The following is a 27,234-nucleotide window of genomic DNA, read 5'->3' as shown; positions in this document are numbered from 1 at the left end:
GACAGATAGGAGTAACTATCCTATATTCTTTGATGATTTCAACAAAGTATGAAACATATCGTAGCTTGCTTTACATAATACTGTTGCCTCTTAAAAAGAAGTTGGCAGATTCAGACACAGCTATCCATGGGATTCTTTTAATTTGAAAGATTTTTATTTGATAGATTTTAATTTGATAGATTTTTCTTTTTCGCTTTTTTTTCTTTCGGTATCTAATATGAAAAGTACATTAAAGTCACACATTGTATTCATGTTATTGTACATGTATGTTATTTATGTTCTTGAAAGCAATGGTTGTTTCAAGTTGTAACAGCTACAATTTTGACCAATATTTTACCTTTGTGGAAGATTTTTATTATTTATTATTTATTTATGTACTGCGCTTTCCCCAAGATGGCCCAAACCGCTAACAGTAAGCATGATAAGAAAAGGAAAAATGTAACGAATATAAGAGTGAAACTTTCAATCTTAAAACTCTGGATTGGAAAATAAAAATGTTTTAAGTGACTTTTTAAATGAAAAGACAGATGCTGTACTGTATATTCTAATATTCTTTCAGGTTAACTCGAACATAGCATTAAATGTGTATATTATTTATGGCTAAGTTTGATGTAGAGAAGTTCATTTGTCATCATGATCAGCAAGATTTATGCTCTTGAATGTTAAAGGAATGAGATATATGGTATCTTATCAGGGGCTAAACAACCTATCACGTTACCATCCTTTTCTTTTTCTGTAACAAACACATCCAATTTGTAGCCATTTATATTTTGTCTTCTGGAAGGTGAGGTTTTTTCTGACATTGTGCGCATACCTGGGACTAAGTAGTGGGGTTAACTGGGGATGAATGGTAGAGCCTTATTGATTGACAGGAGACATGCACACAAACAAGTCTTATGCCATCTTGTCAACAGAAGTGTGAGTTGCAGACATGATATCGGTGACCTCCGCCTATTCATGCGACGTCCCAGAATGAGAAGAAGTTTATTCATTAATGTACTGCCTTGGATGCCTGTGTAAGAGTAGAATTGAAGATGATATCGGCTTAATTGTACAGCACGGTATCGTTACACTGTTATTCTGATCGAATAATGAATGGAGCTAATTGTTACAAATATAGAAGAAGTTTATTCATTAATGTTGTGCCTTGGATGCCTGTGTAAGAGTAGAATTGAAGATGATATTGGCTTAATTGTACAGCACGGTATCGTTACAGTGTTATTCTGATCAAATAATGAATGGAGCTAATTGTTACAAATATATTCCTCTATGCGATTATGAATATTCTAAAAGTAAAAGTAAGAAGAACCCCATTGTCACAGAGATTCAACTTGAAGACAATAATACAGTATTATTTTTATCATTGTTTTTAGCTAATGGTGAATGGAGCTATTTGTTTACAAGACAATGATGATGAGTATATTTTCATAACAATGTAAGTAGATGGAACTATTTGTTGATAAGTTGCATTTATTGGCATAATTTTTTTATGAAAAATATAATATGATTTCTAATGAAAGTTTGTTGAAACATGCAATTTATGTTCTCATATCATACACCTAGAAAATAAAACTTGCTGACAGCTATAATTTCATTTCACTATCATGTTATTTTTTTTTTAAATTGCCTTCAAACACAATTACCCCACATAGAAATAAAAATATTTTAGAAAGGGGAAGGACGTTTACATCACACCAACAAATCCTTTTTATTTCATTGCTGCAATGTATAACACACATGTAAGATATACTTGAAGAGAATATGCTGGTGTTCCAACAGACTTACTTGATAATGAAAACTTAACATTTATATGCATATGTGTATTTTTTTTTATAATACCACTTTATTATTTTTTTTTTTTGAAATGGATGCACAATTGAATATATGTTTCCTTTTTTGTGACTTTTTTTCTGTTTTAGATGGTACATCGGAGACTGGAGTCCATGTTCCCAAACATGTGATGAGGGTTCCCAGGTCAGGCAGGTCTACTGTAGTCAGCTGTTAGAGAATGGCCGCAGGGAACCGGTGGAGGAGGTGTACTGCCTAGCCATTCTAGGATACAAGCCTGAGTACCAGCAAGATTGCATCGACCAGCAATGTCCACATTGGGTGGCTGGAGAGTGGTCAGAGGTGAGTAGTAGTAGGCAGCGGAGGAAGTATATAAGGGTGACGGGCAATTTCGACCTCATATCAGCCCAAGTCGCCCCTAAAATCCCCCCAAAATGCATGCTCTGGGGCAACTATTCTTTCTAGAGTCGCACCAAGATCTGTTCCAAACAATATTCAATATAATTTAGATAATAAGTATTCTAACTGTGGCAGAAGAATAATATTTGCTTTTACTGCACAATTACTTTTTACCCCTAAAAGTAGCCCTTCAAATAAAAGAAATATTCAATTGCATTTGTTAGAAATCACACATATAAAAACAAGGAATATTGGTCAACAGATTGATATTTGTTAAATGGTCAAGGGCATCCCTTATTTCCATTTCAAAATAAATGAGCCACTAAATTGTCACAAAAGATACAATGTGTTCAAGTCCAGTAAATGAGGTTGAATGAAATAGATCAATGGATAGATAAAATCAAACTAGGACAACAGATATAATAGAATGAATTAATAATCATAGCCTTTTCTTGATGTTTGCATTATAGGAATCATTAATTGGTCAAGCTATAGAAGATAAAGACCATTACATTGAAAAAAAACAGATACAGAGGTTTTTATTTCCAATTTCGTTGTTCATGTTGATTCTGGGATAAAAATTACTATTGACAATTACCTGTACATGTATTTTGATACATGACTAGACTTTGATACATGAATAATGCATTTTCCTTCAATCTCTAGAAACATTCTAATGTTTTCCTGTGTATTTTCTTGATAGTCATTTAAACTGTTGTAGTAATTGAAAAGGTATTGCAGAGGAACTTGTGCCAGGAAGGAAACTATGCTTGCGGTATTTGGGGGACTTGGCCCAATCTTTTCTGAAGTACAGATATATATATATATATATATACACTTGGTGAATGCTATCCTTGTAAAGAAGAGTGCTCGATGTCTGTGATGAGGCAGAGCATGAAATAAAATAAACAAAGTTACACAGATAACGTGTGGTTCATCAGTACTTTATTGATTTGCTACTCGGAGTTTCACGCAGATGCGATCTTCAGGCAACAATAAAGGCTAGTGGCAATACCATTTGAACATTAACAATTCACTGAAAAAGCGCGCAGAGCGCGCAACCCCATTTCACGCATATGGAGCGCAAGGTACCATGGTAATTTAGCGCGCTGGGATGGTTCCACTGAGAAGAAAGAGAGAGAGAAAGAAAGAGCATTAGAGAGAGAAAGAAAGAGAAAGAAAAAGAAAGAGAGAGAGGGGGAGAGAAGAGAGGAAGAGAGAGAGAGCGCGGGGGGGGGCATGAAGCGACAATGCACCAGTGAAACTGGGTTAGGCAAGAAGATGCAAAGCGATTACGAAAATTCTTTCTTGAAGTTGCACAAGTAAAACTTATTCTGATGACGGCATTTAGAAATGAGTTCCGGTCTCTTATTTAGGAGTGATTGCTTGTCAGCGTTCATTATGAGCAGCTTCTCAGATAAGCACAGGTCACACCTCTTAGACTCGTTGGTGTAAGGATGCGCACGTCGGGCAATCGACCACTTGATGGTGTAGGGTGTATCATGCCGTTTTAGATCCCAGATGAATTTTGATAGCTCCGTGCTGTGTTGATACCTCTCATGTCGGAAGGATAGGAGATGGTTGCTGTACCTCAACTTGAAGGGGGGCTCCGTAAGGCCGATGTAGACCATCGTTTTGCTTGGGCTAGTAACTTCGGCGTTGTAGATGATGTTAGTAGCCAAGCAGTTCCCTTGAAGGGGGCAGAGGTTCTTGTTCCGGCAGTTGCATGTTTTGCTGCTACTGGTTTTCTTGCCTTCTTCCATGTATAGCTTGTTATGGGCCTTGATGATGCTGGCAACGTTCGGCATGCAGCTGTAACTGACCTTGAGGGTATTCCTGTTGAATATGCGATTCAGTTTTGATTTCTTGGGGAAGTGCTTGTCCACAAGCTTCAAGAAGGTGCCACCGATGTTTGTAGCGACGTTCTTGCTGAATGGCGGGTTGAACCAAATAATATTCCTTTGCCTGTTTTTCCTTTTCCGCCTAGGACGATCATTCATGTAGGACAAACCTTCCGGGTACCCGTTGGATTTTAGGGCATCATCGTAGATTGGGGTGGCTTTCCTGAAAGACTCTTCGTCGCAAGAGATGTCAGACAATCGTCTGCTTATTGAAGCTGGAAGGTTCTTGATGATATAGTTTCCCATTTTGAAGAAAAGATTTTATTTCTGCATGAATATTTGTTTAGTTGAAGTGTTGCCTTGTGTAGATTAATTTACATGTGTCATTGGGTATGATATTGGCACAGATTCATGTATTGTTCACTATTTCTTATTTCACATTGAGGACTAAAGATATTTTCTACATTTGCCCCTCTCTACCCAGGTTTAGTAAATGGGTACCTGGAAGGAAAGAATTCCTTGATGTTTGAGCACTTAATCATGGTAGCTGTGCTAAAGCCAGGTGTAGTGTTGTTGAAATAACATAAGAGTCAATGTAGAAAGCAGATATAATGAAATTCAGTCTTGACTCTCTGAGTCCAGTTTAATGTCTAATTCAATATTGTACATTTCGGTGTGGCTTCACGATAGTGCAATTAAATTGCTCAACTTAAACATGTAAGATTACAATGTATGCAGTAACTAACCAGGTGGTGACCTGAATATCGTAACTGTTCATGCACAACATTACTTAGAATACATTAAAGTTGCATCAATGATTGTATACACAACACCAGGATATTAGTATGAAGCTCTAGGGAACATTATATTAATCACTGATATAAATATTGCATATTTTAATGTTATTTTCATTTCCATTATCATTGGTAGTGTTCTGTAGAGTGTGGTGATGGTACCCAAGCGAGACAGATCCACTGCATGGCTGATCTACCGGAGCCAGACTCCTCCTGTGATGCCTATGATAGACCAGAAGACGAACAAGAATGTAACCTAGGACCTTGTGATGGAGTGGAATGGATGACATCAGAATGGACACCGGTATGTTAATGATGATGACGACAATGATGAAGATGATGAACATGATGATGATGATGATGATGATGATGAGCTAGACTCATCCTGTGATGCCTTAGATAGACCAGAAGAGGAATTAGAATGTAATGTAGGTCCATGTGATGGAGTAGATTAGATGACATCAGAATGGACTAAGTATGTTAGCAATAAAATGATGATAATAATATTAGTTGTGATGATAATGATAATAGGAAAAACAGTAGCAATAACAACAAAAAAAAAAACATAACAGTAGTAGTAGTGGTAGTGATAGTGGTGGTGGTGGTAGTGGTATTGGTAGTGGTATTGCTATTGGTAGTGGTAGTAGTAGTGGTAGTAGTAGTGGTAGTAGTAGTAGTAGTAGTAGTAGTAGTAGTAGTAGTAGTAGTAGTAGTAGTAGTAGTAGTAGTGGTAGTGGTAGTAGTAGTAGTAGTAGAAGTAGTAGTAGTAGTAGTAGTAGTAGTAGTAGTAGTAGTAGTAGTAGTAGTAGTAGTAGTGGTAGTAGTAGTAGTAGTAGTAGTAGTAGTAGTAGTAGTAGTAGTAGTAGTAGTAGTAGTAGTAGTAGTAGTAGTAGTAGTAGTAGTAGTAGTAGTAGTAGTAGTAGTAGTAGTAGTAGTAGTAGTAGTAGTAGTAGTAGTAGTAGATTATTATATCATTAATGCATATATGGATGTTTCACTCCTTATATACAATTCTAATAGCTTGACTATTTCACTGGGTATTTTTTCATTATTTTAAGAATGTGACAAAGCCAATGGCTACACATTCTGACATTGTTAGTAGACTATATTGTCGAATTCTGTCAGCTCCAAGGAGGTTTCCAAAACTTTGCAATTTTTTTCAGGCCTTCAGCCCAAGGGCCAAAGAAATATAAATTCTCCTCATCTTCATCCTGAAATTATTATCAACCCCAAATCCTGCTATACACTTACCTTGAGGCCATGTCATCAGACAAAAAAAATCAAGTCTTCATTCCTCCATTTCAATCTACATTATCATTATTGTTATCAATACCTTACCGTACTATTCCTCTTGCTTATATCTATGGCAGTGTGCAGGTCTGTGCGGTCTTGGTATCAAATCTCGTCAGCTCTTCTGCGCTACCAGGGCTGGTACCGTCTTTGATAAAGATCTTTGTGAGATGTCTGCCATGCCTGATATGACATCAGCTTGTCCTCTTCAAGAAGAGTGTGGACCAAGATGGATGGCTTCTCACTGGAGTGAGGTATGTAGATCAATTAATGCAGTTGAAATTCCTATTTTATATTTAATGTTGAGTAAAAATTAGAATGATTTAATTCATTTTATATTAGTTAGCTAATATGAATATAATATTAGCTTCCAAAAAATATAATAATTCATTATTAAAGATAAATTTAACAGTAAATAAAAATAAATTATTTATTTCAAATGTTTTTTTTTTTTTTGCAAAAATACCTTTCTTGCAAATATGTAGACTTATTCATACACAAGTATTTTAAGGAATATTATTCTTTTAAATACTATTTTATCAAATCTGCATAGTTGTAAAAATTAGCAGGAGCTGAATAGAGTTGATAAAAGGAATAATAAAAATTCAGTTAGAGAATGTTCCATTATTCTATTGATAAATCAAGATGATTTTGGGGGATTGAGTATCAACAGATGGAGCCATTCTACCTTTCCAGACAGATGAAATTTCAGTATCGTCCACGAACCTATCATTCATTCCTAATCCTTCATTTCTTTCACAGTGTTCTGCTACATGTGGTGGGGGCGTGCACTCTCGTATGGTGTTCTGTGCCGATGTAACAGAGGACTCCATGGTGCAGGTCGAGGATTCAGACTGCGACCCAATGACCAAGTTTGAGACGGAGGAGATGTGCAACACTGAACTGTGCTCTGATGACTATGTCTGGTTTGTAGGACCATGGGGACAGGTGAGATAAAGAGATCAAAATTATGCATTTTTCTTTATTATTATCCTTGGTGGAAAAGGACACAGTGGTGTTCCACAGTGTGTTCACATAATGGATAATGTGATTATGTGATTCACACTGTTGAACTTGAGCATGTTAAAGAGTGTGGAACATATTTCCATGCAGTCTGCTATGTGAATTCACTGTGAATACTCGCATTGTAGAGATTCCACAGTGTGGAATTATCTTTACACTGTTCAATTTTAGCATATTAATTGTGGTAAAGTGTTAATCACATCTTCACAAAGACAACTCTGTGAACACACTGTATACACACTGAAGCAATTAGGCACACTGAATACACTAAGAACCCACTTTGAACACACTAAGAACACACTGTGGACACACTGTAAACACACTAAGAACACACTGTTGAAACACTTAGAAATACTGTGAACAAACTTAGAACACATTGTGAAGAAAATGGACACACTATAAACACACTGTGGACACTTAATACTGAACGCACTACTCACTGAATACACTGTTAACTCTGAGCACACTGTAGAAATACCAAGAACATACTTTGAACACACCTTGACAACTTTCTGTCCACCAGGGGTTATATTAATTTTTATTATTTTTATCATTATTATTTTTTTCTGTGATGCCACCAATAACTGGAATTTGACAAGTAAAATGAATTGCTCTAAGCCTTTCAGATTAGTAATTATAGGTGTGCAATTTGAGCACTCCAACAGTGGCCCCTGTCTCCCATTATGAAATAATAATATTCAGTAATTTCTTGATATGCAAACTTATGAGTCATTTCTAGATAAAGCCTCCATTTAAAGTCCTATCCAAGGAACATATATTTCTAAACCATAGTATCTGCATCTTCAATACAGGAGAGTCCTGCTCCAACATAAAGTGGATTCCAATTCAATCCAATCTATAGAGTATTTGATTTAGCGCCTTTTCCTTGCAGTTACAAAGCGCTTTAAAATTTTCTCCACTAGATATCAGTCATCCATTTGCCTAGATTAATTTATTCATTGTCCATATATTTGAAAGTATCAGTTTGCCAAAAAGAGTTGGTAATGTGTACAGAATCTAACTTTTTACCCATATTTTCAAGAGCATACATTAATGATTACCATGATGTTGATCCATGTAATCATAGAATTGTTAATTTTCTTTATAACAGTGTTCCAGGCCATGTGGAGTAGGTTCCAGGACTCGAGTCCTAGTCTGTATGAAAGGAGAGATCCCCCAGATCCCATCCCTCTGTGAGGACTCCATACGACCTGTCAGTGAAGAGCAATGCAACACTACACCTTGCACTACAGGTAAATAGGAACCTGTGTTAGCGGCCACCTCTCAATAGCAGCAACCTGTCTATAGTGACCACTAAAACTGATTCCTGTGTCCCGAATTTACACAAGAGGTTGCAGAAAGTGTTGCGCTTAAACGCAAGTCAAAATATCGAGCACAAATCCCGTATACAGGTGGTTTATTGGCTGAAAATCAAGTTGTGCCAGAGTTTTTGGGTTGCGTTTGATTGCAACTCTTTCTGCAACGGACTCCCAGAGGTGAAAAACTGTGGAGTAGATGCAAGTTTAATGTATGATTATGCTTAATTATTCGACCTTTCTCAGAGCACAGGCTAAATCAAGTTAGGTTATGTAAATGAAATCATGGTTCTGTAATCCCTCCTGGGGATGTTTCACAGAGGGTTCAGTGTTTCATGCTGAAACACCAATGCAGACATGTTATTCAACATGTGGCCTGATGGATGTAAATGCTGTAGTGCGCATCCCACGTACGTGATCAGGGGGGTGTTTCACAAAGATTTACGTATGACTTATGTCGCACTTAAATGCTGATGCATACAAGATATGCAACGCGCAATTTCATTGATCGATAGTGCGTGTCCTCTTCGCATGATCTGACCAATGCGGTCATGCCTTTTATATCGCAGCAAATAGACATTTAAGTGCGACTCTAAGTCATACTTAAATCTTTGTGAAACACCCCCCCCCCCCCAATGTGTTGATGTGCTATATACCGCATGCAACCGAAATTTAAATATGACTCGTAACTTACATTTAAATCTTTGTCAAACACCCCCTGGTTTAAACATTTTTATGTGAATATGGGCCATTCTGTGCATAAGAACCTGTTTACAGCAGTCATCTGTCATTTATAGGCCAATTTTGTGTTCCCCTTGGGTGGTCACTATAGACAGGTATCACTGTAATCACATTCTTATTTAACTACCTCAGATCATCTATTCTCATCTTATTTGATTAAAGTTTGTAAATGTGATCAATGACACATGAGCCTAGACCACAAAAGTTGTTATCAATGACAATAAAATACAGGTAAATAATAATACTCGCAACCTTATGGTAAACAAGTGACATAATCTCATCTTATTTTTATTCAACATTTGGTTGTTTGATAAATGAAACACGGTTCTATTCAGCAAAAGTTCTTATCAATGACGGGATATGTATGCTTTGGTGTTGATTAGTTGAAAGGCATTTTTACTTTGGTATTGAATTGCCAAGTCATTGATAGCGAGTTTTGTATAAAGGGGTCCAAGGCTGTGTTTCACTTGCCAGTAAGCGTTCCCAAGTTACAAGCTACTGTAATAGACTATTGAACTTCTTAAATTCAATTGACCAATTGCAAATGCTTTTACAGTTGTCTGGCAGTTGTTACTGATGACAAGAAAAAACTTGAAAAAAAAATGGTCTCAAGATATTGTTAAATTTGTCTAGTTTGTATGTTTCATTATCTTTCTTATCTGAATTTGTTTTACACTCTTTATAAATATCATAATTCTATTTCTCCCACAAAAACTTTCATACAAATCTAATGATTAGATATTTTTTCTTCTCTGTCTCACAAAGTTATGTATATATGAATGATGCATTAGAAATATATTTCTTGGATTTGCACTGTATTTTAAATATTTGAACCATTATGTTGAGATAGAATGGCTATGATGTTGTGATACTTAATGAACGTTTATAAATATTTTTGTAAGTTGTTGTTAATCTTGTTTTTTTATCTCTCATAGGAGGGAACCGATCACGTAGAAAGAGAAAGAGAAAAAGGATTATTCTCAAAAAATCTTCACAGCCTTGAAAATTTATTCCTCATAGTTGATTTCTAACAAATTTCATTTATAATTTTCAATATATGGAATTAGTTTTTTTGTGTTTTTGGTTGGTACCCTTTCCCTAACTCCCTGGTTGTGACTGTTGTTGAATTTCGATATTTTAAAAATTATTATTCCAAAGAGCTTTACTTTTTTTCCATGTATTCAATTTATTGTTAAAACTAAAAAAATGAATCGTAGAGGGTATACAAGTATAATAATTTGGCATTTTCTATATTGTTTAACTAAAAGAAAAAATTCTACATATTTTTTTAATTTCATTTTTGAGGGGATGGGGTGGGGGTCTTATTGAATTGATCATATGCTAAGTTGTTATTGATAGCAAAATAGACATAACTTCACCTTGTCAATTCCTTTTGACTCTACATTTGTAAAGGAAATTTTGTTGCAACAAACTTCTGTCCACATGACTGCTAAATATGATCTACTAAAATTTACTGCTTCATATATTTGTTTGTTAAGACTAACTCAAATAAAAAGGAATCAAAATAGGAATAATTATTTAATATGTGTATCTTCAAAATAAAGAAGAATTAGTTGATAGAACTCATCAATAGAGTTCACCTCAATTAGAATACTCTCTTTGCCTTGATGCATGAGAATTAAGATTCTCTCTTTTACTAGTGACCTTCCTATTTGAAGTGTATTATATCATTTACATGTATACAAGTCTAATTATATAGTCATCTTTTCCATTATGACAATATTTAATATATTTTCAAAGGTTATAATTAAACTTTGGGTGACTTCAAATATTCTAGACAATAGATTACTCTATATTAGAGTAGATGTGGAATGTATATATTTTTGTTGTTTTAATTGTTTGATCTGATTTGAAACAATAGAGCATGATTTTCATATATAATCATATTTTTCAGAGTATGCGGTGATCAACATATATATGGTTCATTAGTATGCCGTTGAGTGCCAATGATATATTCTTGACTGTGAAACTTTAATTAAGTTTAAAGTCTAGCAAAATGAAAAAGAGTTCATTACAAGTTTAATGTAAGCCTTTAAGTAGAAAATGAAAGAACTTTATCCATGATTTAATTCTGTTTTTCATTATCAGATCAAGTATCTCTTTTTTTAATATTGTTAATTACTCTCTGAAATGTATCAATGTGAAATAGATGTGACCGTCACAGTGGAAGAATTGGAAACAGTAGGAACAGTGATAACAACAAAAGAAACTGAAGAAAATATATTCACAACATCTAAGACAATGATCATTACTGAAGACGCAACTGAAGAAGTGATTATAACTACAGGAGAAACTGTGACCATCTTCGAAGCTACAGATGTCGCAACTGAAGAAATCACTAAAGATGTGACAATTGAAGAAGAAGAAGGTACTACATTTGCCACAGATGTAGTGACTGTCAATGAAGATGAAACAATGAGCTTTACAGAAATTACAGAAGTTCCGGTGACAATCGAGATAGAGGTATCCGACCCTGAAACCACCACACCTACACCTGAGATGCTTCACGGTGAAACGGAAGGACTGATAACCAGTGTGGCTAACCCTGAGATGGCCGCAGTGATCGGTTCTGAAGCAATCCAAACAACACTGCCTGCTACATCAGGTATACCTCTCACCACCCTGGCCAAAGTCCTCACCACAAATATACCCTACACCACGAGCACCAACAGCACCCAACTGCAGGAGAAGTCTGATCAATTAGATCTTAGTTCCAATGATTCTTTATCGGTTGAAGTTGTTTCATCTAGAAGTGAAATTTCTTCAGTCAATGTGGTCGGTCAGTCATCATCTCGTGATGAAAATATCTTGAATGATGGTAAGATATGGAAGACAAATTAATAATGTTGCAGCAGCACTCGCACTGGTAGTTTTGCACCTAACACTGTAATGAACACTCCATTCGTGAGCAGAAACTAAAACTTACAGGTTATCAGCATGTTGGCTTTTAAGTTTCTTTTTTTATGATTTGGGGAACAATTAACCATTTACTCCACATTTTCTGATTTCTTATGCACCGACTATTTACTCTTTCTTTTGTTTCATATCTTGTTTCATTTTAAAAACCTTAATACCTGCTAATCATTGAAAAAAAAATTGTGTTTCAGGAGAGATTGATTTATTTGTTTAGGCTAGAATATTTTCTGGGTATAAGTGAAGTCTAAGCAAAACTAATTTGATGATTATTTTAATTCTTCATTTCTGTATGCTGACTTAGCAGTAACTTCTTTTATGAACATGGTTGTAAAATTTTGAGGATTTTTTCTTCTCAATCAATTGAGAAAAAGAGAGGGAGGGGAAGAGATAGAGAGTAGGAGAAAGAGATAGAGAGAGGGGGAGAGAGGAGGTTTTCTATTGACTCAGTCATTCTCTTTGCACATTTGTACACCTTTGTATGATATTTCTACAGTATTTGATCATCTTGATTATTAATACACATGTACATTAGCTGTAAACTCTCAATCTACCGTTTGGAATTGTTTTATTCTGATTTTGTCTTAATGGTTAATGGTCACCACTTATTACTATTTCTACAGTATTTGATCATTTTAATTATTAATACATGTTGCTGAAAGCTATCAATCTAATTCTTTGAGCCTTTTATTATTTTGATTTTGTCTTAATGGTTAATGGTCACTTAATTCATATGCACTGATAATTTAAATGTATATGTGTCATAATTCCAGTTGTTCTTAATTTCTACTATCATTGACATAACAATTCTTCTCTCATTTCAACTATAACATGTATATCAATTACTAGAATATAATTTTATCTCATTAACCTTTCTTATTTAATTGACTTTAGTATTTTTCTTTTGATTATTTTATCTTGTATCAGATTTTTTTCACCCAACATGTCCATTTCAATCTCATGTCATATGATATTTTATTGCCCTGGTACATATCAACAATTACGACTGATGTCATTTTGATTTGCTGTATTAGTTTTACATACCAATATGTGTATATTTAGCTTTGGATTATTGCATGAATGAATCAAACTTATTTGAGTATTTAAGCATTCTTTTCATTACTGATGTAAGCTGTGTGATCTTTACAAATAAAAGAACTTGTAGAATCTCTCATCAAAATCGTCCCATATTTCATTATATTTTGTATTAGATATCAAAGTTATTTTTAGATTCAAGGTTAGACATAATTATCTTCTAAAATTTCACAAATTAATATTGTTTTCTTTCAAGATTATTCCAAAGTTTTATTTCACATTTGAAAAAACTTATGTGATAATAACAAGAGTCACTTATCTCATTGAAGTAGTGAATATCTACTTTTTACATTCCTTAACAACTTAGATATATATGACAGGCAGCATTGATGATATAGACAAAAAAATTAATCAATATTCTTGTCATGCCCTGTGAAATGTGGGCCTTTTTTACAAATAATTATGATAAATCAAACTCATATTGTGATTGATCCAAACTTCCTATCTCTCATGTGCACAATTCAAAATCAGTCTCAGTTTGATTTTAATGTGTTACAACTCTCTGTGAAATGGGGCCCTGGGCCCCATCTCACAGAGTTATGATTGATCCAATCAATCATAACTATGGAAATCCATCAATGTCATAATTTTTTCTACAAGAAATTTGCAAAATGTTCTTTGTAAACAAAGGAGAACACACCAAATTGTCAAGAAATCAATATAATTATGGATATACATTCATATCTAGAACTTTTTTTGAACAAACATGCATTTTATATGTTGACATTGCTGGCCGTCCATAGTTGCAAATGATCGGATCAATCGCAACTCTCTGTTAAATGAGGCCCTGATGTTTTGTTGTTTTTATGTTACATTGTATTTTAATGTACCTATAAAATGTTGTCTTGTCTTCTATTATTATTGTTATGATACTTTCTGTACATACATGTAAATGGTTGTCCTGTTTTCCCCCCTTCAGACATTCTTGAAGAGACAGAAAGTTCTGTGAGTTGTGAAGATAGTGAGTTTAGATGTTGTCCTGACGGCGTAACAGCCGCTTCAGGGCCGTTCATGGAAGGGTGTAGGTAAGTTAGTGGTCATGGGAGGGGGGTACTTTCTATTGCAGCATTTATTGGCAAATGCAAGCGCATTCCTCCGCTTTCATTGTTATGTCATATCACCTCCACTGCATGCACTTTAATGAGTAAGTTCACCCTGATGATGAAGGTGTTTGAATAAAAGAAGAAAAATATAGGCGAAGGTTTGATGAAAATCCGTGAAAGAATTAGAGAGTTATGAATTTTTTTTTTGAGGGGGTCAGATACGAGCAAACCTTCCCATATGTCATGTGATATAAATTCCATATATTCCCATTCTTAATGGTACATGGTGACTGAAATATTTTTTAGCATAAGCGAGTATGAAATGATGTCTGATGATATAAAAATGCCCAGGTTTTCTGAGAAAATGGAAATATATGGTATTTTATTCCAATGGGGGAGAGGCTTGCGTGTAACATTATAAAATCAAAGCCTTGAAAATTTTAATCTCTGTTAATCTATGATGGCTTTTAACCAAATCTTCACCAATTGTTTCTTTGTTTTTTCTGCTTTTATTTAAACCAACTTTATGTCAGGATGAACTGTCCATTTAATAATCAATGCTGGCTGTATGTACGCCATTATGCACCATCGCTCACATATATCGCTCATATCATAAAACTACAATTATCCCATTTTGACCCATCGCATACTGCTACAGTTGTACTATTCTGATTATCAACTTTATTGAATCGATTGTGTTTTAATCATGATTTATCCCACCTTGGAACTTAGGAGGGAACTATATATTTCTTTCAAAGGGGGAAATCCTCAGAATAATGGACTTATAATTGGCACAATATACTCATGCTTACATCTGTTTGTGTTCTTAGTTTGTCATTGGTGCAGGATTTGTTATTGGGATGTCTTTGGTTGTATAATTCTTTAACAGTATTGCATTCTCTAATTTCTCATTTTTATTGATATATTTCATTCATTAGAACAGCATTTCTCAAGTATAATCTTGACAGGATACTGGTTTATTTTGAGGAATTGATAAATGGAGTTAATCCTGTATTGATGATAGAAAAATTAATAAAAACATAAGGTTATGAATCTATCCAACTTTAATCATGCGAAAATCCGTCACACTGAATCTAGCTTCACTTGAATGAAAAATTATTTCTGTTTTAAATATATTTTCTCTTTTGTACTTTCATTTCATATATCTGTGTTTAATTCTTATCTGACATTTTTGTGCAGTTGGTCTCTTCAGTTTTGTTGCTATCATTTTCTATACACCCATGTTCATGTTTCATGTTCTCTTGTTTATCTATTTATCCAGAAATATAAAAAAAATCACCAAACTGAAAGTACAATAAATCCCAATGCATGAAAATTCAATGTATATAGTTTTCAGTTGTCCATTTCACCTATGGTCTGAATTCACAGTGGGTTTTATCTTCAACCATGGTTCAAAGATTTCTGTCCAGTTATGTGCTTCTTTAAACACTTTAATTGTGCTTACTTTAATTTATATTTCCCTTGTTTGAATTCTGGCCAATGTGTTCATGTTTTGAATGTTGTTGTTTTGTTTGTATTGTAAACCCATATCATATTCTCTGCTGCTTCATCCTGCTGTATCTATACATGCATCTCATATGGAACTTGTGTAAGTTATTTTTCTTTAATCTTTATCATTTTCTTTGATCAATTTTTACGTAACTTGGCTTAATAAGGAAGGACTAAAAATTACCTGTCCTTAACATAGAAAGTGCGGTGAATGATGATTTTGAATGATGATCTTCAGTCCATTAATTGACATTACAGTTTGAAACCATTTTAATACAGCCTATCATTTTAAACAAAATTATGTGTTTTTTTATCTTCTTTTGGGTACATTTACTGTGCTTCTTCGTTATAAAGCTACCATAGAATTGTGAAAAGAACACTTTGACTTAATGTGCTTTCCTGAAAACATGTAATAATCATTTTGGTGATCTTATTATTAGGTCTATTAATTCAAAAATATAAAAATATACTCTGGTCAATACATTTAACATTCAAGCAAAATGTATTTTCATCTAATTTGTAAATTTATATATGTACATATAAGAAATTCAGAATGAATTTTAAAAGTTTTGTTTTATTTCAATTTCCATTTCTTCTCCATCATACTATAATAACTTCATTAAAAACTAAAAGCATTTCATTTTATAATGTCAAAATCAGTCTAATTGGTCATGTTTTTAGAATAGTATGTTTAAGATCAGGAATTTTGTTTTCCGAATTAACATATTGAATTTTTACTCTACAATTAATGCAACATGACAAGAAAAAGTAAATATTTGATGAATAATTGATGATAATATTGTTTGTGGTGAATATTTGATACAATTAAAAACTAAATGTGAGTTGGTAAATTTCTTTGGGGAGATAATTGATCATGTTTGTGGTGAATAAAACAGAGGAAGGAGGGGATAATATGAGATTATAATTGATGCAGTTAAGAAACTAAGAAGGGGGGGGAGCAGGAATTAAGGAAAATATTTTTTGTTGTAGTATTCTTGTGGACTTAATTTCAATCTTCTACATTACAGAGACTGTGAGCAGACACTGTTCAAGTGTTGCCCCGATGGAATCACCCCAGCCAAGGGAGAAGACTACGCTGGCTGTGAGGACCTCAAGGAGCTAGTAGGTGGAGAAGGGGAGAGTATCGGGTGTGACTTCACCGAGTTTAGCTGTTGCCCAGATGGTGAAACTGCTGCTGCCGGACCAAACTATGAAGGATGTGACATTGATCCCATCGAAGGTAGTATCACATTTATCTGTTAAGGCCAACTAATTGTGGATATTGTTTGTACAGTGCGTCCCAGAATAAACGAAACCGAGATTTAGCGATCATTTATCATAACTTAATCATAAATAGAATAGACAAATGACCTATCAATTTAAAGCTTAGAATCTCCTCTTTCATCTGATATTACTTAGGTTATTTCTTATTCACGCATAAGTGAGCAAAAACAATTTGAAGAAAGGATACCAAAAACTCATTTGGCGGGGGGTATCTGGGTTTCAAAAAGAAAACCACATTTCTGAAAAGTTCAATATCTGCTCTTTAATTTGGTACCTAAATTACAGAAAATGGTCAAGAAATAAAAAAGTTCTGGTCATTTGAAATAAGGCTTGTATTTCCATAATTTCATGAGATAAACATGTTTTCACCGGTTTCCCACAGAAGCTTTCGCATGGTGAACAAAAGATTTAATGCATGGCTGATCGTCAACAAAACAGAGTGTTGAGTGAGTTTGAAAGCCAGCCTGGAGAACCTCTTCATTTTATGAAATTATTGAAATTCAAGCCTTGTTTCAAATGACCAGAACTTTGTTATTTCTTGACCATTTTCTGTAATTTAGGTATCAAATTAAAGAGGAGATATTGAACTTTTCAAAAATGTGGTTTTCATTTTGAAACCCAGATACCCCCCGCCAAATGAGTTTTTGATATTCTTTCTCCAAATTGTATTTGCTCACTCATGCGTGAATGAGAAATAATCTAAATAATATCAGATGAAAAAGGAGATTCTAAGCTTTAAATTGGTAGGTCATTTGTCCAATTTATTTATGATTAAGTAATGATAAATGATCGCTAAATCTCGGTTTTGTTTTTCTGGGACGCACTGTATTTGTTCTCGAAATGGATAATAGTAATAATATTCAACTTTTATATAGAGTTTGATATGAAAAATGTGCTCCATGCTATTACCATGGTATGCAGGTATTCATTCTCAATAGGAAGTAATTAACTTCACCTGGGTGGAGGGGGGCAAATTTAAATAAATGCCATGTCAATTAACACAAGGCTTCCCCGGACCTTTTGGTTCAGGGTCCAGAAATCTAACTCTGATCCACAAGGTGGCAGCAGTGGGATAATGAATACACTTGTATACATCATCAGAATGTATTATTGTTTTCTGACTCTTCTCAAATGTCTATTGTTTCACTCTGTTCCTTTTATATTAATGCACTTTATCTAAATTTGAATAGTGAATATAGCTTTCTTCAATTCATCTCATTATGATCCTTATTTCAAATTTCCTTATGTCTTTCATGGCATCAGCATGCCTATATCATCTCTCATTTTATTTATGTTGTATGACTCAGTTCTATGATATGAATAAACTTTAACTTCGGCAAGTGAACAAAGCTTCTGCTATAGCATTATTTTATCAACATTAGTGCGATTTTCCTAATGTCTCTTTTACACTATCATCCATACCACCAGATCGTTGTTCTCTAAAGAGTGACCCTGGTACTTGCCGAGCTTGGATAGTCAAATACTACTTTGACTCCAACTATGGTCAGTGTATTCAATTCTGGTATGGAGGCTGCGGAGGTAACGCCAATCTCTTTGATACCTATGAAGAATGCAAGGAAGAATGTGTTGGTGATGACGAGCGACTCGCACAAGAAGGTGAGTTGGATCAATAAGCCAGTTCATAGTTCCACTCTTCACATGAATTGTGATTTTCATTTACATCCATAAAAACAACAATGCGTCTACGAAGGATTGGTATTTCACAGTTTCCCAAATACATTGTACAACATACTATAATATGCATTCAAAGTAGAAATGCAACGAATACCTTCATAGAGTGTTCATTGATGTGCTATTCTCCATCCTGCTATGTAAGGCTTACGGAATATCTTGCTTTGAAATCTCCCTATCACATTGAAAGAAATGAAAGGTCATTTTACCAAAATTGTCAATGAAGTAACTACGAACTGGTCTTTTTATTTTGATTGGGATCATTTACACCAAAATCAATTTCAGTGGTTGTATCATCATTCGGGTGTTGAAATATAAGAATTGTGAGGGGAGCTCAGTAATTGCTGTATTTTAAAAATATATGGCAGTGGTTGGAACCTCATATTGTCTAATTAAATAGCCGTTAATTCCTGTTGAAAACTATTACTCCCATTGATCTATTCTGTAAAATTTGACTAATTTTTTAAACACAATGTTTTCATCATTAAATCATGCAGAATTTTCAAGTTATGATATATAATTCATTGAGTATATCAGAGGTATAGGTTTATAATTTAAAAAGAATGTGATAGAAGTGTTTAAAATATTATTAATTTTATTGATAGGACATGATGTGCAAACCACTACAGGTATTTTTTCATCATTTCAAATGTGATTAATTTTTATGTGGTTGACATTTGAAATAGAGAGATAAGAAATTACATCTTATAATATTCTTCCCCTCAGACCTCTGTATTCTGCCAGCTGATCCTGGCCCATGCAAGGGCACATTCAATAACTACTTCTATAATGAGAAGACTGGCAGATGTGAGATCTTCAAGTATGGAGGCTGTCGTGGTAACAAGAACCGCTTCAGAACCGAGGCAGACTGTGAAATTGCTTGCGGAACATTCAACGATGGTATGTAACCGAAATTCATCAATAATTTCTTGGTGAACCTCGCAGTAATAGGGGCTGGTTTCATAAAGACTTCTGTGGTAACTTTGCCATTATGATAACTACCATGGAAACCTTGACTGTGATTGGCTGCTGAGCCCTGTTACCGTGGAAGTTGATATAATTGGAAAAGTTCCCATAGTTGTAGCACTTTTTGAAATTAGGTCCCAGATTCATAAAGCTTAAATCATTGGCATAACTGTGGATAGTCCAACATGACACAATTATCTCCTCATGCTTGTCTTTTCAGCACTATTAAAAACTGTCTACCAGCAATAAATGCAATATTTTTTCTTTCCCATAAAAGAGTTGCAATTTTGGCCCTGTGACAGAAAAGCAATCAAGAAGTGTTATTGGCCAATCAAGATAATTTTTTCCCCATTGATAACCAAAACATCTGTCATACTGTTAAGAATTTGTAACTGATCACAAATCTTTAATGTTACAGGGTTCATAAATAAATCCAATTAATAATGAAAGAGAACAATTTAGAGAGTGTTGTGTTTCAATTGCCATAGTTAATCTATACATTTAAACAATTGTGTGAATTGAGACCATTTCTTCTCTTGTTTACAAAGGACATTGTACAAATTTCCTAAAGAACAAATTATGACATTGATGGATTTCCATATACGTGGGGTTGATAGGATCAATCATAACTCCCGTAAGACGGGGCCCTGTTGTATGTTATCATCTACCATAGATAGTGTTCTTGATTATCATTTGTTTATTGAATATATAAAGAGATGGAATAGAATTATCAAAGTTTATTACTTCCAATTATATGAAAGATTAATTACGATCACCTTTGAGTATCACACAGATGATATGGAAATAGTGGCCACATATGTCACATATTTGTTTTGCTTTTTGTGTATGGATGTATGTGTCTACAATACAAAACTAGTTAAACCTCAGGAAAACAGTTTTGCTCCGATATATGTGCATGTTTTGTAAATATATTTTTCAAACTTAAGAAATTGAATAATTCATTCCATCATCTGGCTATTTATTCCCAGATTACATCGTCTATAATTCTGGCTAATAGGTACTCATTAGTGTTATAATTCATTTGACCATTAAAATTAAGATATACATACAAAGGAAATGATATGAGATAAGCAAAATGAGACAAAGCATGTGGACTACGGTTTCACAAGGAGACATTCATCCGTTGCATGAAGTCTCCTTTCATGCTGCTTTGAGAGATAAAATTTCATAGTGTCATTAGTATAATTAATATAAATAATCATATTTGTTTGTATTAAGATCCATGCACTCTGCAGGCAGAGTATGGGGACTGCAGGGACTCTCACGTCAGGTGGTTCTTCAATGCCGACACTCGAATGTGCGAAGATTTTGAGTATTCTGGTTGCCGCGGTAACCAAAATCGTTTCATGAACAAGCAGTCGTGTGAGGAAAGATGCAATGCCAATCTTATAGACCATGTTGTGCCAATTACTAAGTATGGTAAGTTAATTTTTTTCAAAAATTTCTTTACAATTATGCTTGTATTTGCTTTAGAATTTAATTACATGTTTGACAAAACGTGTTCTTTTTTTGAAAACAGGTTATATGCAAATTTAGGAGTGACGATGATTCTATGGAACCTCATATTCTAAAGATATCTTCAGCACAAAGATGTTGAAAAAAGAAGGTAGATTAACAAGTTCAAAGAATAATACTACATATATTACTAACTCTGTTTCTGTGTCTGTTATGGTACCCCGTAGCAATTCAGCGTGACAATTTTTTGCTGGTATAACGCCAAGCTGGTAAATTACCAATTACAGTGGAGAAACATTTGACATCTTAAGTTAATCAGGCATAGTGGCTGACCCAATTGACGACAGGTATCACTCTTGGGTCTTTTCATCATAGTGAAGACAATGGCAGAGCGGGATTCAAACTCACAACCTTGCGATCATGAGTCCAATGCTCTAACCACTATACCACGCAGCCCCTGTGTCTCAAAAGGGGTCTGTCAATTTGAAGATCACCAAATTATCAACTTTTGATAAAAACAAATGGTGTGTAACTAGTTGTCAACCTCTGTTCTTAATTACAGAGCAGTGTAGTGTAGCTGCAGATCCAGGAAACTGCTTTGCCTACTTCCCTATGTGGGCATATGATGTAACAGAAGGTAAATGCAAGGACTTTGTGTAAGGTGGTTGTCAAGGCAATAACAACAGATTTGAGACTGAGCTGGCTTGCCAGGAAGCCTGTTATGTTGAAGGTATGCAATCATTTTTATCACATTTTAATTTTGGAATAAAAAGGCAAGGGATATGGCTATTGCTAATTCATTTATAATACTGTAATAATTTGATGTGGCAAAGTGAATATTTTGCCTTGAAGATGTGATTGTGAGATCTTACTAAAACAAAAGTATAATTTGAACACCTTACTATCATTGCTTTTCTAACTTTAGAACATCTCTTGATTTAAAAACTATGGCTATTATACGACAATTTGTAAAGACGTATTCAGCATTTTCAAATTTAAATAATAGTACAGTCAATATGGTATTTTTATAACCACCCACTCTTCTATACCATCTTCCCATTTTCTCAAACCTCAAAACGACCAGGCAAGACACTTTGCGAGCGTCTGCGCGCCCTCCATGAGGCATCCGGGGTGCTTGACCAACCCCAGTGTAAGTTTGATGGTAGCTTTGAACCCCTCCAGTGCCCTCCTAGGAGCGGTGATTGTTGGTGTGTGACAGACCTTGGTGAAGAGATCGATGGCAGCAGAATCACTAGACAGCTTCACACACTCAGGCTCGACTGCTCAGGTATTTGTTTAATCTATTAACTTATTAATTTCCAAATCAAAGGAAAATTATAGAAAATGCATATCAAACTTCAATCATTTTACTTTGTGGAGGTGTCATTAAAAGCAGAAGCTTTACAACCCTCTCCCATCTCTCCCATCTTGGAAAAAATATAAATTTTGAGAGTATTACAAAAAAAATCACCCACTAACATGACTTTTCCATTGATGAGTGTAAAAAATATTAAGTTGCAAAAGTGAATTAGATGCAGTGTGGAAATAACTATAAAAACAAGCAAAACAAAGCACATTCGGGATAATTTATTTGTATCATTAATGTTTTATATGTTCCATGCTTGATTGTCCACATGATCTTAAGAATTCAAGTCAAAATCATTGAAATATTTGTTATGTTCAAGAGTACCTTGCAGTTTAAGCCATTGTGAAGGTTTGATATATGGTGTTTAAAAATGTTTTTAGGAGTTTGATGTATTTAAGTGGAAATATTATCAAAATAGATAAAAATATACAAAGAGTGTTTGAGAATTGTGACTATTTTCATATCTACTGCTGATACCATACAACTTTCTTTTGTTAGGATATATTTTCATGCACATCCTTTCTTTGCCATGTCTTGAAAATTCTTCTGATTCTCAATTATAAACACTTCACCGACCTTTTAACACTCTTTGATATAGTTAAAATATAATTTGAGTGGAACATAGGTTACAGGACTACTACTGACGGTAATGTTAATTAAAACTATGATAGTGACAATGATATTATTGATGATGATGATAGTGGTGATGACGGTGATAACAGTCAATTTGTAATTTCACATAAATTTCAGTTATAGTAATAAAAATACCAACATATATTATGAATTTTTTTATAATTGATGACCAATTTCATATCTACTTCTGATATCATAATGATTTACCCAGCAAGTCATATGCGGAATAGAAAGCTATCAAGTGTGAATCCTTTATTTAATAGTTACCATAGTAACAGACACCTGTGCTTCTCGGTCAATTAAAACAAAGAAAAATTGCCTGGTCTGAATATTTTCAACCCAACAGATATTAATCAAACACCTCTCAACTCAATGAAATCATAAATCCACCTTCCTTACACTCCTTACACTGTATATATTCCCTAAATTCAGTCTATCCAGACAGCGCTGGCAACTCCCGACCGACCATCAGGACGACCACTGTAGACATGGCTGAGCTGACCCTATGCCAGCAGGATCAGCGTACAGCTCAGGGTAGCTATGTTCCTCAATGCACCGAGAGTGGAGACTATGAACCCATGCAGTGCTATGGATCTAACAATGATTATTGTTGGTGTGTCAATGAGAACGGTGAGGAACTGGACTTCACCAGGACGCTACCGGGACAGGATAGACCAAGCTGTCAAGGTAGGTGGCCTAGACATTTCGTATCTGAAAATGGGATTTGGGGTGAATAGAACTATTTTTTCTTCAGGTTAGTTCCTTAAGGAGCAGTTATTACCAGGGGTCATTTGCAGAATCAAATGCAACTCTAGATATCTCATGCATCTTGATCTTCAACCAATCCAACTTGTGCCTTTATTGAGATAGTATCTGTTTGGATGTTTGTTTTATAAAGTTGTTAGTATAGTTACAAACTACTTCACTTATGACTGGATCATGTTATTAGGTCCTATGCCAGCTCCATAGGGATGTATCATTTACCGCAAAAAGAATCACTGGCCGTACATTCAGTTTTTGTCTCACCTGCGAAGCAAAGTGAGACTATAGGCGCCGCTTTTCCGACGGCGGCGGCGGCGTCAACATCAAATCTTAACCTGAGGTTAAGTTTTTGAAATGACATCATAACTTAGAAAGTATATGGACCTAGTTCATGAAACTTGGCCATAAGGTTAATCAAGTATTACTGAACATCCTATTAGAGTTTCATGTCACATGACCAAGGTCAAAGGTCATTTAGGGTCAATGAACTTAGACCATGTTGGAGGAATCAACATCGAAATCTTAACCTGTGGTTAAGTTTTTGAAATGTCATCATAACTTAGAAAATATATGGACCTAGTTCATGAAACTTGGACATAAGGTTAATCAAGTATCACTGAACATCCTGCATGAGTTTCACGTCACATGACCAAGGTCAAAGTTCATTTAGGGTCAATGAACTTTGGCCGAATTGGGGATATCTGTTGAATTCCCATCATAACTTTGAAAGTTTATGGATCTGATTCATGAAACTTGGACATAATAGTAATCAAGCATCACTGAAAATTTTGTGCAAGTTTCAGGTCTCATGATTAAGGTCAAAGGTCATTTAGGGTCAATGAACTTTGGCCGAATCAGGGGTATCTGTTGAATTACCATCATAACTTTGATAGTTTATTGGTCTAGTTCATTAAACTTGGACATTAGAGTAATCAAGTATCACTGAACATCCTGTGCACGTTTCAGGTCACATGACCAAGGTCAAAGGTCAATGAACTTTGGCCGAATTGGGTGTATCTGTTGAATTACCATCATAACTTTGAAAGTTTATGGATCTGATTCATGAAACTTGTACATAAGAGTAATCAAGTATCACTGAATATCCTGTTTGAGTTTCAGGTCACATGATCAAGGTCAAAGGTCATGTAAGGTCAATGAACTTTGGCCATGTTGGGGTTTTTTGGTGAATCTCTGTAAGTTTATTGGTCTAGTTCATAAAAAGTGGACATAAGAGTAACCATGTATCACTGAACATCTTGTGCGAGTTAGAGTAGTATTCAAAGTCAGCACTGCTGCTATATTGAACCGCGTGATGCAGGTGAGACGGCCAGAGGCATTCCACTTGTTCATAAGTTAAGGTCACATTGTCCCATGCAAGCCATTCAGGTAAGTTGCGGGTGATTGCCCGCTACTCACGCACAACAAAGTTGCGCTTCTTTGGGCAACCGCTTGTGAGATGCGTGCAATATGCTGTCAATGCGGGCGACATACGGATAGCAAAAACTAGTTACCCACAAGTCACATGCAAGGCTTGCACGGAGCGATGTGACAGGGCCTTTATGTATGGCTTTATGAAACACCTTCCTTGGCTCTAAATAAAAAGCATCAATTATAACCCATAACTTTCCACCTTCTCTACTCCTACAGGTATCCTAGACTCTGTATGCTTCACCACATACAGGATGGTCACAGAAGGTACCCAATCTTCAGAATACATGCCACAGTGTACGCCTCAAGGTCTGTTTGCCAAGCTGCAGTGTCAGACAGAGAGAGGCTGTCTTTGTGTGAATGAATCCACTGGGTCTGTCCTGTTTGCAGTGGATGTTGACCCTGAGATGGCCACACCTAGGTCCTGTGATGGGATAAGTACCAGAGGTGGGTAAAGGCCAATCTTTATGGCCCGAATTCACAAAGGTGGTTTTGAAAACCCACGGTTGAGTCCATGGTTTATGTAGATTTCTTGTATAAATTACGCTTATTTTACTGCGTATGTTAAAAAAATGTCCAATGCTGATGCGTGCTTTTGTCACAGTGCGCCAAATTGACGCCTGTTGCCGTGGTTATCCACACTATTTTATTCATGAGTCCACTCTTCAAACAGTGGACTTATGAATAAAATAGCGTATCTAACCATGGAAACAAGTCGTCAATTCGGACATTTTGGACATTGTTTAATAAACGCGCTAAAATAAGCGTAATTTTTACAGGAAATCTGCATGAATCATGGACTCAACCGTGGGTTTTCAAAACCATCTTTGTGAATTCGGGCCAATATGTTTCTTCAGGCTACAGTTTCACCAAGGGAACAAACTCCAAACTGACCGATTATATATCATTTGAAATAGCTTTGATCAGTCAGGGTTGGTTTTGTTGGTGTACCTGTTGTATTTGAAATAAGCAGTATTGCAGGATCTCTTCTTAAATTGAAATAAATTGGTTTATAAAACAACAGAAACCAGGCAAACTGGAGGGTGAAAATGTTCAGTTTACAAAAGTAAATCAAGAATTAATATAATTATCCAAAGTTAAGACACAAATCATGAATCAATTGTAGTTTTTGAAATTATTCTAATGCTAATAAAATGAAAGTTACTACTGATAAAAGAATCCTTTAAAATAAACGGATAATTCATCAGTTTTCCACTATCATGTTTGATTTATTAGAAAAATATAGAAATAGAGTGAATTAAATCAGAGAAATAACAAAAATATGAATGGTCTGTTATGGCAAGCATAAATCATGTGATTGGTTTAAAATGGAATAAGAATTTATATAATATTTCAATTTGAGTGAATTAAATAACATGTCCATAAAATAAAAAGTTTTGAAAAAGCTCTATTCTGATTATTGTGTCGACCAGTGATAGGGGTGAAAGTTAAGACAAGTATGAAAAATAAAGATGTTACATAACACTTGTATTGCTCATCCCCCCCCCCCCGCCCTTTTTGCCTTCAGTCCTGACGGTCTGTCAGATCCATCAACAGGAGAGCCTTGCTACGAGCGGCGAGGCTGAGAACCGTTACATCCCCGAGTGCACCTCAGACGGTTCCTATGCACCTATCCAGTGTTATGAAGGCCAGGCAAGGTACTGCTGGTGTGTCAACGAAGCCGGAGAGGAGATACCGGGAACCAGAAGGAGGGGTGAAGAACCAGACTGCACAGTTGGTAAAAAATACATTTTTAGTTTTGATAAATCCAGTGAGTGTCACTATTCCAATTCTTTACTAGATCATCTAATTGTGTATGTGCCCTAAAATGGATTGTGATGTTGATGATATACA

At 35.0% G+C, this 27,234-nt stretch overlaps 1 protein-coding gene across 1 annotated transcript in view; it reads left to right on the top strand.

Moving 5' to 3' along the window:
• LOC121418461 (papilin-like) overlaps positions 1–27,234 on the top strand; it is a 167,206-nt gene that overhangs the window by 131,682 nt on the left and 8,290 nt on the right. The window contains 16 exon segments of the mRNA XM_041612350.1: positions 1,920–2,130; positions 4,959–5,126; positions 6,193–6,366; positions 6,875–7,060; positions 8,247–8,388; positions 11,363–12,031; positions 14,141–14,246; positions 16,802–17,013; positions 18,486–18,674; positions 19,476–19,649; positions 20,955–21,155; positions 21,754–21,921; positions 22,276–22,479; positions 23,623–23,877; positions 25,600–25,827; positions 26,909–27,118. Of these exon segments, the coding sequence (XP_041468284.1) occupies positions 1,920–2,130; positions 4,959–5,126; positions 6,193–6,366; positions 6,875–7,060; positions 8,247–8,388; positions 11,363–12,031; positions 14,141–14,246; positions 16,802–17,013; positions 18,486–18,674; positions 19,476–19,649; positions 20,955–21,155; positions 21,754–21,921; positions 22,276–22,479; positions 23,623–23,877; positions 25,600–25,827; positions 26,909–27,118 (3,497 nt within the window).

Source organism: Lytechinus variegatus, chromosome 7 (assembly GCF_018143015.1).
Source record: "Lytechinus variegatus isolate NC3 chromosome 7, Lvar_3.0, whole genome shotgun sequence".
Classification (NCBI taxonomy): Eukaryota; Metazoa; Echinodermata; class Echinoidea; order Temnopleuroida; family Toxopneustidae; genus Lytechinus; species Lytechinus variegatus.
Note: the sequence above shows the minus strand (reverse complement) of the source record. Positions and strands in the feature narration are given on the sequence as shown.